Here is a 12,095-nt window from a genome sequence, read left to right on the forward strand (position 1 = left end):
GCCTTTTCCTTCGCCGTGCGGCTACAGCCGCCTGACGACCTGGGGCCAGAACCTCATCTGCCTCACTGCCTGACAGTGAGTCATCAGGCAAAGGCAACTCTGAGGTGCTGGGAGTGAACAGAAATGGACAGGGAGGGGCACTTTGGCTAAGTTCACTAGAGGCAGAACAGACAGCACAGACTGCAGTTGGCTACGCTGCAGTTTGAACAGCAGCCTCTTTATGGGATGCTATCTTGGCCAGTCCCAGTCGAGCCGGTACTGGAGCTGCTACTGCTGTCTCTGGGGTTACGGCCGCGCTCGGCGCCGCGCTTGTCTCTTGCACCGCAGCCGTGCTCAGCGTGGTCGCTGCCGAAACCGCTCCTGTTTCACGCTCCCCGGCCGCAGTTGGCGCCATGCTCCCCGGCTGCCGCTCCGCGGCCGCCGCCGCTTCCGGGTTTTCCTGCCGCATGGCCTCCTGGTTTGGAGCCGTGGCTCCCGCTGGCGGCGTGGGCAGCGCTGGCGGCGCGGGCTTGGCGCGTCCCGCACGGCAGAGTGCCTCTGGCATCCGCTGCAGTAGCAAGCTGAACAGGTCCTCCAACCTTTGGGATATGTTCAGTGACTCTGTCAGCAAAGGCAGATGCTGTATTAAAAGGTCGATGGCTCAGTTCTGCAGTGGTGCAGAACAGTCCAGCGCCAAGGAGGGCAGCGGACCACACCCAGGCAGTGTCGGCGCAGTCTCGCCCGGTGCTACGCCAGCTAAGAAGTTAGATCCAGGTGCATTCGCAACCGAGCTAGGAGCCGCTCTGGGGGTCCAAGTTGCTAAACCGCTAATTCGCGGCCCTGGATAAGCCGTGGCTGCCACCGAGCTGAGCGGTAAGGCAGGCTGTGCACCCTCCCGCTGCCCTGACCCCCCCGCCTCTGCCGGCACTGGGTCCCTGGGAGCCATGGAGTCCTGCGATTGTGCAGGGCTAGGCGGCGCAGGCTCTGCCTGTGGAGCCGGGGGAGGTTTTCCAAATCCACCATCATTTGCCCTGGTAGCCTGGTCCGCGGGGTCCCCCCCAGACGTTCCTCCATCACTCATCACCGAAATAGGCAAGCCAGCCCTGCTGTCACAGTCAAGGTCTGTCAGCAGGATATATAACGAACGCCAGGTTTTGTATAATTCTAACGCTGCCGGCTCCCCTGTCGGGAGCTCGTGTTGGACAGCAGAGCCGAGTTCCTGCCATAAGGCAAAGTCCGGGGCAGTATCTCTGTCCATGGAAATCCCTTTTAAGGTAGCCCAGTCTAATAATTCCCGAACTGAGTTTTCAGGACTGGAGGTGTGCATTATACTAAACACACCTTTCCAGACCAGTACCACAGCGTCGGTTTGTGAGCCGCTGTTCGCCATTTCTCAGTCCTGTCGGACCTCCCCGTCCCAAGGGGGAAGGGGAACAGCATACCGCTAGAGGAATTCGGCTTGGCTCGCAGCATGCAGGACACATCAGAGAGTGCAGATCACATCAGGCAGCACCAAATATTACCGCAGGCCTGGTTCCTACGGTATATCACCGTGTCCTGCAGCTGTAGGGAGGAGGAGGAGGAGAAGATCCAGCAGGCAGGAATTGTGCAGCAAAATTGATTTATTTAATTATTTTACAAACTCTTTTATAGACTTTTTTCTTCATAGTCTAATTGCACAAAGGACCAGCCACCCCTTGGGGTCATTGGCTAAAATCGTAAAACATCCATTGTCAAAATATTTTTCTACTATACCATAAACAAGACTTTCCAAGGTTGCAGGTGGCTTGGTTGTTTACATTCTCTGCTACCTCTTCTGTGAGAGAGAAAAGTCTCTCACGGACTCAGAAAATAGCAAGAAAATCCTTGCTAGCAGCTTTTTTGTATCTACTGGCAGTGATGATTGCGGGCATTGCTGAGCTGCTCCTGCTGTGATTCTTTGCTAATGATTATGTGCTTTGCTGAGCTTATGCTTTTGTGATTCTTTGCAGATTTGCATTCTATAAATTACACAATTCCTTCAGTTGGTGTCTGTGTCTTTGGTGCTGACCCTGCCCACCAGCAAAACAGGGCCCCATCCTGCCTGAGTGTTACCTGGGAAGACAAAAACCCTCACTCCAAATGTCCCCCCCTTCCTCCTTGTTCCCCCCACTTTATACTCTGGCCATGATGTCCTGTGGTCTGGGATATGCCTGGGGTCAGTTGGGGTCACCTGTCCTGGCTGTGACCCCTGCCAAGCTCCCCCGCACCCCCAGCCCCTCGCCAGTGTGGCCGGACGAGGGGCAGGAAAGGTCTTGGCTCTGTGCAAGCTGAGCAAGAACAAAACCATCTCAGTGTGAGCAACGCTGTGCTCAGCACAGAGCCAAACACAGCCCCAGAGAAAGGCCTGGCAAGGAAATTCCCGCTGGCCCAGCCCACAGCAGCACCCCATGGCCACCCACCATCACCACAGCTCCATGGGTTCCTTTCCATGCCCCTGACCTGGCCACGGGACCTTGGGCTGGTGGCCACGGCACCTGACTGTGGCCCAGGGCTCCGTGCCCGTGTCCATGGCAGCAGTGCCCGGCCACGGGCCCTGAGTGCAGGTGACCGTGCCAATGCCCATGGCAGAGGGGCCAAGCGTTGGTGTCCGTGGCACCAAAGTGAGGAACGGGTCCCTGTGGCCGCTGCCGTGGCACCTGAGGGCATCAGCGAGTGTCACTGCAATTGTAGCTGGCACCAGCCCCGGCACCGCTCTGTCCTGAGGGCTGCCATGGCAGCCGAGGGCAGCCACAGCTCTGCGGGCAAGTGGCCACGGAGCCTGACTGCAGCAATGGGTCCTGGGGGCGTTTCCAAGGGAACTGGAACTGCTGAGGGTTGCCATGGCATCCAACCTCCTGGGATGTCACACAGCCACCCTGGGATGTCACAACCCATTCTGTGATGTCACAACCATTCAGTGATGTCACAGTCTGCTCTGTGATGTCAGTCCTATGCACTGTGATGTCACAGCCATATCTGCGATGTCACAGCTCACTGTGATGTCACATAGCCACCCGTGATGTCATAGCCACTCTGTGATGTCACACCACCCATCTGTGATGTCACAGTCCTCTCTGTGATATCACACAGCTGTTCTGTGATGTCCCCAATGACTCCGTGATGTCATACAGCCACCCTGTGATGTCACAACCCACTCTGCAATGTCACAGCCTGTTCTGGGATGTCACACAGCCACTCTGTGATGTCACACCAGCGCCCTGGGATGTCACAGCCTGCTCTGGGATGTCACAATTGCTCTGTGATGTCTGCTAGATGATGTCTGACCTCTGCCCTGTGATGTCAGAGCCCATTCTATGATGTCACAGCCTACTCTATGATGTCACAGAACTGCTCCATGATGTCACAATAGAGTCTGTGATGTCACAACCCCCTCTGTAATGTCACAGCCTGTTCTGGGATGGCCCAGCCGTCTCTGTGACATGATACCTATACCATGTGATGTCAAAGCCCACTCTGTAACGTCACACAGCCCCTTTCTGACATCACAGCGGCTCTGTGGTTCTATGACACAGACACAGGGGTTGTGAAAAACGAAGTTCATTCTTTATAAAATTTTAAGAGAAGTTTAATAAAAGGGACAATTAGGAGACAATAGCAAAAAGGGTATTATGGCCGGGCGCTTTGGCAGAGAGCCAAAGGCACACCTCTACATCCAAAAGATCATCTTTAAAAGTACATCTCTTATTGCATATCCATCACAATCATGCATGATTCACAAAGTCTTTGGAGTTTCTGTGTATCATCCCATCAGCCTTATCTTCCTCCTTGGCTCCACTCTGTCTCTGCTCTCTCCATAAATGGTTCTCTCTGGTTTCTGGTTTTCTTCTTCTCTGATAAGACACTCCAGGAATGTGAAGACTTTCTCTGCCTATCTTTTCTAAACTGACTACATAAACAATAGACATTCTATGTCATGTATTACATTACAGAACCTCGGTAAAATTTTTCTAACATTAAGTAACATGTGAAAAGCCAACATCACAATACATTCATAACAATCCCTCACTTTCCCTTTTTTACAGCTCATTTGGCTTGAGCAGTATCCCTTGTTTTCTAGCCTTTATTATTTGCTCATTTTTTCCACAAATCACTCTTGCTTCTTCAAAGGGGTCTTTGGTATCATTTTGCTTCTTCAACACCATGATCTTTTGTGCCGTTCCTGATGCAGCCAATTTTGGTTCCACAGGCATTGGTACTATTTGCATGCCTTGGACAACAGTAGATATTAATCGAATAAAACAGGGGATCAGGCAAGGGAGAAATATCAAGCCTGCAGTGACACAAAAAAGGAAGAAGCTTCTTCCACACTTCTATTCCCAATACATTATCCCACCAGCTATGTTTTAGTGCAGATTCCCACTTTTGGACTGGTACATGGGCTATTTTCCTGATATTTTTGGCTATATCTTGGACTGCATCCCCATGGTCATCTATCTTCAAACAACAATCTGATGTATTAAATTTTCCACAAACACCTCCTTCTTCAGCCAATGGATAGTCTAAAGCCAACCTATTCTGATACACCGCAGCTCTTGTTTGGCTTTGTTGGCTAGCTAGTAATTCCAATGCCTGACCGGTTTGGTTCGTCACTATTTCTACAACTGCTTGGAGTCTTATAATCCGATTCAGCATGTAAATTGGGGTTTGATATCCCCGACTCCCATCTTGTGCCCAGGTGGCTGACCCATAGGTTTCAATTATGCGCTCAGCAGGCACTCCCTCGTCTCTCCATTTTTGAGATCCTCCAATCAATTCTCTTTTATTCCTTTTTAGATCCTCATATAACGCTGTCTGTGTCATTAATTGTTGTCTTCCCTGATGGGAGAGACGTTCAGATTTTTGCCAGGAGAAAAAAGGAGGCGAATGGGACTTCATGCTTCTCAGTCTCCAGAGAGGTGTTTATTAATTCTTATCTAAGGAGTACAAGCCACTGGTGTGGCCTAGACATAGCACAGAGCAGAGAATGCAGCAAGAAGACAACTTCTCAAGATTTCACAGCCTTTTTAAAGGTAAATTACCCCATGAAAACTTAAGACGCAAGATATTTCCACTTTTTTACCAAAGTCCAACAAGTTCCTAAGTCACATAGACAGGAACTGCGGAATTCTGTATCCAATCATCCCAGACCACTATTGCTGCAAAATATGGAGTTAGTGAAGAAGGAGAAAGAAGCTTTTAACTACAACTTATCCTCCATTTTGAGGTTTTCTACTTTTATCTATTTACTATGCAAATAGACCTAAAAACTAAAGTTTTCACCCTGTGATAATCTCACATAGTATTCCATCACCTAATTCGCACTACTGTAGATTCAAATTCTTCCCAGAGGTAAGGCAAATTTTCCTGTGGACAAAAGCCAAAACCAGTACTGTCCAGAGGGATAAAACTCTTCAAAACAGGCAGAGAAATATTCTCTGCATTCTGGGTTCCCACACTCATACACTGGTATTCCTAGTGGATCTCCATCTGGCTCTGGTAAAAGAAAGAATCCTGGGTGTATGATTCCCAGGGTACAACTCCCTTTCCACCGAGAGGGGAGCTTTGCATATGCCCTTTTTCCACATATCCAAAATAGGCCATCTGGTGCCTTCCAGTAATCAAATTTTTGTTGATTTATATTTTCCCAAAATTTTGATATGTCTGGGATCCCAAAATAAGGGTTTTTGTTTGCATTATTGCATTGAAAGTGTTTGATCTTATTGCTCGACTTACAATTCTCTTCCTTTGTTTTTCTCTGAGTCCAATACAGAGCTGGTTTCTCAGGAACCCACCAGGTAAAAGTTCCATTACTGACTTTATATCTCTTACAGGGAGTATTTCCTACTTTGTAAAGGAAATTGTTCCTGGTACGCCAGAGACACTCTCTCCTATCACCGTTGAACTCAGTACCCACCCTTCAGGTCTGTTGTCTCCCCTTATCTTTGTCTGATTCCACTCAAGGAGTTCTATTGGGCTCAAGCTACTGCCTTTCCATGACCATTCCTCTGTCATCAGAGGCCCTCCACAGACCCAGCAGTTGGTTACATTAAGCTCCTTACCTATCCTTCCCCCTAATTCCACAAACAGGTGTTTTCCAAATTTTGAGATATCCTTTTCATTTTCTAATTGTTGCTTGAGTTTCACACACATGTCTTGAATTGGGGTCAATATAGAGTTAGACTGCTGTGCTAGCTTTGCCTTCTTGTTTACCAGTTGTTCTTTTACTAAGCCTGAGACTTTATTCCCAACAATATACGTGAAACAAATCCATCTTTCCCTTTATGGACATTTACTTCCCAACCTGCTACAACTTGTTCCTAAATTTTCTAATTTAGGAAGTACTAATCCAGTACTTTTTCCCATTCTGTGTACAGTTTCCTACTTTGGATGGGTTGTAACAGTGACTGTTGACATGGGTATGCACAACGAAAAAGGAACCTTAGTGTTTTCCATATCCAGCTTTGGGTAACGCCTATGGCATGGCTGTGTCGGTATCCCCAGAGGGAAGAGACAAAAAAGGAGTGACAGGTAAAGGAATAACAGAGCTCCGATATGGCTCATACCTCCACCTCCCATGCCTATGGGGTTGCTACCCACAGCAGGGGTATATGATCTCCTTGGTGGCAGCTACAGTGGTCAATTCGGTCTTGCCTTTTATTTCCTCATCACTTCCTTTTTGCTAATTTCCAGGCAAATTGCTTTTGACACTTCTTAATTGCAGCTTCCCACCGTTCCTCAGGTATCTCCCATTCAACAGGCACTAGTAATTCCCATCAGCAAAGCAAGGTTACTATTTCAGCTGTTCTTTGTTCTTCCTGGATGGGGAATAGATCTGGCGTTCGACACTTCATGCAATGAGAGCGTCGTTTTTGTGAACTGCTACACCAGTATTTATTACACTCTAGACATCTACATTTAACCCAGCTAGCATGTCCAGTATTGGGATGAATCAGACAGGGTATATGGTATGGCACTGTTGGAAGTGACAATTCCTCCTCCTTTTTAAATAAGTCACAGGCTAAGGCCAGAATATGGGAACTCTCTGACTGAAATAGTCCTGATCCTCCTGTTTGGAGTGGAAGTATTCCTCCCCAAGGAGGGTATTGGAGGTGTCTCAGGACTTGTCCAGGCAACACTTGAAATCACTGATACAAGCTTGGCCTTATTTCCCAATCAGGTGGGGTTCTTGGTGTATCCCTTGGATCATTTGAGTCTTCCCAATGCATTACCACCCAGTTCCCGCTTAAGAGTTAACTTGGTATCACCAGACTTAGATGTTATAGTCCGCTCCTTGGGTTCTTCCTCGGGTCCTTTGATTCTGCTGGCATGGATCCACCCTCGCTCCTTGGTCTGGATCGCTGCCTCAGTCGTCAGTAGCACTTGAAAAGGACCTTCCCATTGTGGAGTTAAAGATTGCTCTTCCCACGTTTTTACTAGTACCCACTCCCCTGGATGGATATTATGCATTTTGAAGTCTAAAGGTGTGGTTTGAGGGATTATCCCTTTCAACTGCAAATCTTCAAGGGTCCTTGCAATTGTGTTGACATATCCTTTAACACTCATTTCCCCTACTTCATAGGTAGCAGTTTCATGTTGGGTGGTCAGAAAGGGTAACACAAACATCATTTTGTAAGGTGACACTCCCAGGTCTGACCTGGGTTGTGTCCGAACCCTCAATAAAGCCAGAGGTTGGCATTTTACCCACGACATTTGAGTTTCTATTATTAATTTAGTTAAGGTTCTCTTTAAAGTTTGGTTCATCCTCTCTACCTGTCTTGAACTCTGTGGGTGCCATGGGGTATATAGTTCCCACTTTATTCCCAAGGCTTGAGTTAGCTGCTGTAGAAATTTGATGAAAAGTGTGTCCCTCTATCTGAGTCTATCCTATTACTCTTTGCATACCCGAATGAAAAAATGACACCAAAAACCCCTTTAAAGAAGCAAGAGTGATTTGTGAAAAAAACCAGCAAATAATGAAGGCCAGAAAACAAGGGATATTGCTCAAGCCAAATGAGCTGTAAAAAAAGGAAAAGGGAGGTACTGTTATGAATGTATTGTGATGTTGGCTTTTCACATGTTACTTAATGTTAGAAAAACTTTACCTAGGTTCTGTAATGTAATACATGACATAGAATGTCTATTGTTTATGTAGTCAGTTTAGAAAACAGGCAGAGAAAGTCTTCACATTCCTGGCGTGTCTTATCAGAGAAGAAGAAAACCAGAAACAAGAGAGAAGAATTTATGGAGAGAGCAGAGACAGAGTGGAGCCAAGGAGGAAGATAAGGCTGATGGGAAGATTCACAGAAACTCCAAAGACTTTGTGAATCATGCATGATTGTGATGGATATGCAATAAGAGATGTACTTTTAAAGAAGATCTTTTGGATGTAGAGGTGTGCCTTTGGCTCTCTGCCATTGTCTGCTATTGTCTCCGAATTGTCCATTTTATTAAATTTTTAAAAAAATTTACTAAGAGTGAATCTCGTTTTTCACAGTGACTCCGGTTCGGCCCCGGAGCGGAGCGGCCCGTGCTGCCCCGGGGCGCGCGGGGCTCGGCCGTGGGGCGCGCGGGGGGGAACGGACAAACGGGCACCGGACACACGGACACGCGGACAAACGCTCCCAGCGCTTCAGCGGCAGCAGCGGCAGCAGCGGCAGCAGCGGCAGCAGCACAAGAGCAGCACAAGAGCAGCGAGTCCACGAACCCTCTGCGTCCCTTCTCCTGCTCCTCCTCTCCCTCTCCCAGTGTCTCACACCCTCTCCCGCTCTCCCTTTCGTTCCCCAACCCCGCCTCCCGCGGCCTCCCTCTCCCCACGCCCGGCCGGGCCATGCCCCCGGCCCGCCCCCGGCCCCGGGCGGGGCTGCCCCCTCCCCGCCCCCGGGCGTCCCGCCGCGGTCCCGCCTCCGCCCGGCTCTCGCCGTCCTGGCTGTGGCGCTGCTGGGCGGGCATCAGCGCCTGGCTCCTGGGCACCATCGCCAGCCCCTGGCTCCGGCTGGCCCGACCCCGGCCCCGACCCCGGCCCCGGCCCCGGCCCCGGCCTCGGCTCCTGCCGGGGCCCGCCGGGGACACAGGCGGCGCGGCCGCTCCCGCCGCCTCCGCAGCGTCTTCCCCGCTCCGAAGTCCGCCGCTCTTGAGCGCGGCCGCCGGCCCCGAGCCGCCGGTGTCCGCTTCAAAAGAGCCAACATGTGGGGATGGCCGGCCCGGGGCGGTTGAGCGGCGCTCGGGGGCCGTTCCTGGCCCCGGGCCGAGCGCTGACGGCCGCGTCTCGCCGGCAGGGAAGGCGCAGCAGGGCCTGAAGGAGCGCTACCGGCTGGGTTCGCTGCTGGGGCGCGGCGGCTTCGGCAGCGTCTTCGCGGCGACGCGGCTCTCGGACGGCGCCCCGGTGAGTGGCGGGGCTGGCGGCGGGCGCAGGAGGAGGGGGGCAAAGGAGGAGGAGAAGGAGCATGGGGCTCGGCACGGCGGGCGGCGAGCTCAGCCCGCTGCTCCCCTTGCCTTGCAGGTGGCCATCAAACGGGTGCCACGGAACCGCATCCACCATTGGGGCCAGCTGGTGAGTGAGCGAGGGGCAGCGGGAGAAGCCGGGGCGCGACGGGCGGGGATGAGCCGAGGCCCGGCAGGGTGGAAGCCGCCAGAACGCCTCGAGGGAGAGCGGCCGTGGGGCCAGCGGAGCGCGCAGAGCGTCCCCGGCTGGCTGAGGGCTTGCCGAGCCCCGGCACGGCATCGGCCCCGCTGACGGCATCGTGCTCCTCCCCCAGCCCGACGGCACCCGAGCACCACTGGAGATCGTGCTGCTGGACAAGGTGTCCGCTGGCTTCCCCGGCATCGTCCAGCTCCACGAGTGGCTGGAGCTCCCCGGCAACGTGGTGATGGTGCTGGAGCGCCCGGAGCGGTCTCAGGACCTCCTGCACTTCATTTGGGCACGGGGCTTCCTGGGCGAGGAGGTGGCGCGGCACCTGTTCCGCCAGGTGCTGGAGGCCGTGCGGCACTGCACCAGCTGCGGGGTCCTGCACCGGGACATCAAACCAGAGAACATCCTGGTTGACCTGGCCACCGGGCAGGCCAAACTCATCGACTTTGGCTGTGGCACCTACCTGCAAGCCGCAGCCTACACCAGCTTTGCAGGTGAGCCCACGCAGGGGGAGGCTCCTGGTAGCGGCATCTCAGAGCCCAACAGCTCACAGCCCAAGCCGGCTGTGGCCCGGGAGATTGTCCCTTTTGCTGCCAGTCATGGCAGCCGGAGTCTTCAGCTGAGCTGCTTTTGAGCGGCGCTGGCTGAGGGCCCATCTTCCAGCCCTACTGGCAGCCTTTGCCAGCCCCTCTGCCCAGGACTGGCGCTGGGGCTGGGGCAGCCAGCGCCACAGAAACACCCGTGGGTGGGGGTAGCAGAGAGGAGGGGCCAGAACCTGTGCTCCAGCCCGTTTGGTGTGCAGGCGAGACAGGGCTCGGACTGCTCTGCTGCCCGTGCTTGCCTTGGCTTAAGAATGGTTTCTGGGGCAGTGCAGGCAGGGAGGATGAAAGCGTGGTTTTTCCCCAGCACGGAGTGCGTTTTTCCTTTGCATGGAATGCTCGGGCCTTGCCAGGGCTTCCGCTGCCCTCTTGCGACACCAGCGGCTTCTTTTCCAACCCCCAGTTTGTACACAAGCCCCAGGTGCTGGCGAGAGGGCAGCGGGTCACGCCGCATGCCGCTGGTGCGGCCCCCGCATGCCCAGGGATGCTGGGGCGAGGCTCTGGGAGCAGGCAGCGTCCCCCTGAAGAACTCCATCTCTATTCCACAGGAACACCGTCCTACAGCCCCCCGGAATGGACGCACCTCGGCTGGTACCATGGCGAGGCAGCGACCGTCTGGTCCCTGGGCATCGTGCTGCACCAGATGGTCTGCGGGGAGCACCCTTTCAGGAGGGGCTGGAACAGCACCTGGGGCCGGCTCTCGCTCCCACGACGGCTCTCTCCAGGTGGATCCTCGTCTCTGCAGCACGGGGGGAATAGCAGTGCTGGGAGACAGCAGCGGGCTCAGGAGCATGCCACACTGGCAGCTGCTGAGGAGGTGGCAATGTCCTGCTCCCCTCCAAAAGAAAGAATTGATGGCAAAGTTTAGGCACAGCCCTGAGCACACGCAGCACGGCCTGGCCATGGCAAGAGTGGGGCAAAGCGGACAGGAGCCTTCTGCAACTGACTGGTGCTTTCTGCTTTCTCTGCGCAGAGTGCCAGGATGTCATCCGACGGTGTTTATCCGTGCTCTCCTCGGAAAGGCCCTCATTAGAAGACCTGTCCTGTGATCCTTGGATGCAGGATATTCGCGTGCCGTAGGAGAATGGAGAGAGCCACACGCACGCTTCGAGCCAGGGAGCCGGTAAGTTCCAGCTGCACACGTGCCTTGGCAAGAGGCAGCAAAGAAAGGCAGAGTTTTTGTCCTGCCTGAATCGCTGCGCAGGGCTCCTCAGCTGGGCACGCGCAGCCCTGCTGCTGGAGCTGAGCTGCTCTTCCCAGCACTGGTGGCCCCCATGGCAGCTGCTTTTGCTTGTCCTGCTTCAGCGACAGCCGGGGCCCTGGGCAGAGCACTGACAGCCTGCTCCAGCCCCAGGGAAGAAGAAGCCCCTGGAGAAGCTGTGCCAGCTGCGGCTGCTGCTGCTGGAGACATGGAGGGTGACATCAAGGATGACAAGCTCTTCCTCCACCTGGCAAGCTGAAGATGATGGACTTCAATTGTGGCACCTTCTCCAAAGCCAGGCTCCACGGCGAATTTGCAGATGAGTCCACACGCAGGGGGCTGCTCCCAGATTTGTGCATTGCACAGCCTGGCCGGGAAGCAAAGGTTCCCCCCTTTGCTGGGGCGGATGCAACCAATTCTTCGGTCGGCTGCCAAGCTGCTTTTTGGCAGGGCTGGGGGATAGATAGGCTGGGCTGGTTTTGAACTGGGAGTCTGCTCCTGGCCCTGCCAACAGCCCCCAGCACCCACCGTGCCCCACATTGGGGCTGGGGCAGCCGGCCCGACACAAAGCAAGCCCCATGGTGGGAGCAGAGGTTGGACAGCAGAAGCTGTGCATGGGCTGCTTTGCTCTGCAGGCAAGGAAGGGCTTGGGCTGCTCCACTGCCCT

General features: G+C 53.5%; 1 protein-coding gene across 1 annotated transcript; it reads left to right on the forward strand.

Moving 5' to 3' along the window:
• The first annotated feature begins 392 nt into the window (after nucleotides 1-392).
• LOC116437137 (serine/threonine-protein kinase pim-1-like) lies at nucleotides 393-11,344 on the forward strand. Its single transcript, XM_032094695.1, has 6 exons — nucleotides 393-568; nucleotides 8,746-9,382; nucleotides 9,500-9,550; nucleotides 9,756-10,122; nucleotides 10,776-10,952; nucleotides 11,201-11,344. The coding sequence occupies exons 1-6, from the start codon at nucleotides 393-395 to the stop codon at nucleotides 11,305-11,307; spliced, it is 1,515 nt and encodes a 504-aa protein (XP_031950586.1). The 3' UTR covers nucleotides 11,308-11,344.
• Nucleotides 11,345-12,095: the final 751 nt, after the last annotated feature.

The sequence above is a fragment of the Corvus moneduloides genome, chromosome 33, assembly GCF_009650955.1.
Source record: "Corvus moneduloides isolate bCorMon1 chromosome 33, bCorMon1.pri, whole genome shotgun sequence".
Lineage (NCBI taxonomy): Eukaryota > Metazoa > Chordata > Aves > Passeriformes > Corvidae > Corvus > Corvus moneduloides.

Excerpts from the sequence above, each read along its gene's own strand:
- LOC116437137 (XM_032094695.1), top strand. The coding sequence starts at position 393 with ATGCTCCCCGGCTGCCGCTCCGCGGCCGCCGCCGCTTCCGGGTTTTCC. Across the intron at positions 10,123-10,775 it reads AGCCTACACCAGCTTTGCAG|GAACACCGTCCTACAGCCCC; the intron begins GTGAGCCCACGC and ends TCTATTCCACAG. Across the intron at positions 10,953-11,200 it reads CCCACGACGGCTCTCTCCAG|AGTGCCAGGATGTCATCCGA; the intron begins GTGGATCCTCGT and ends TTCTCTGCGCAG.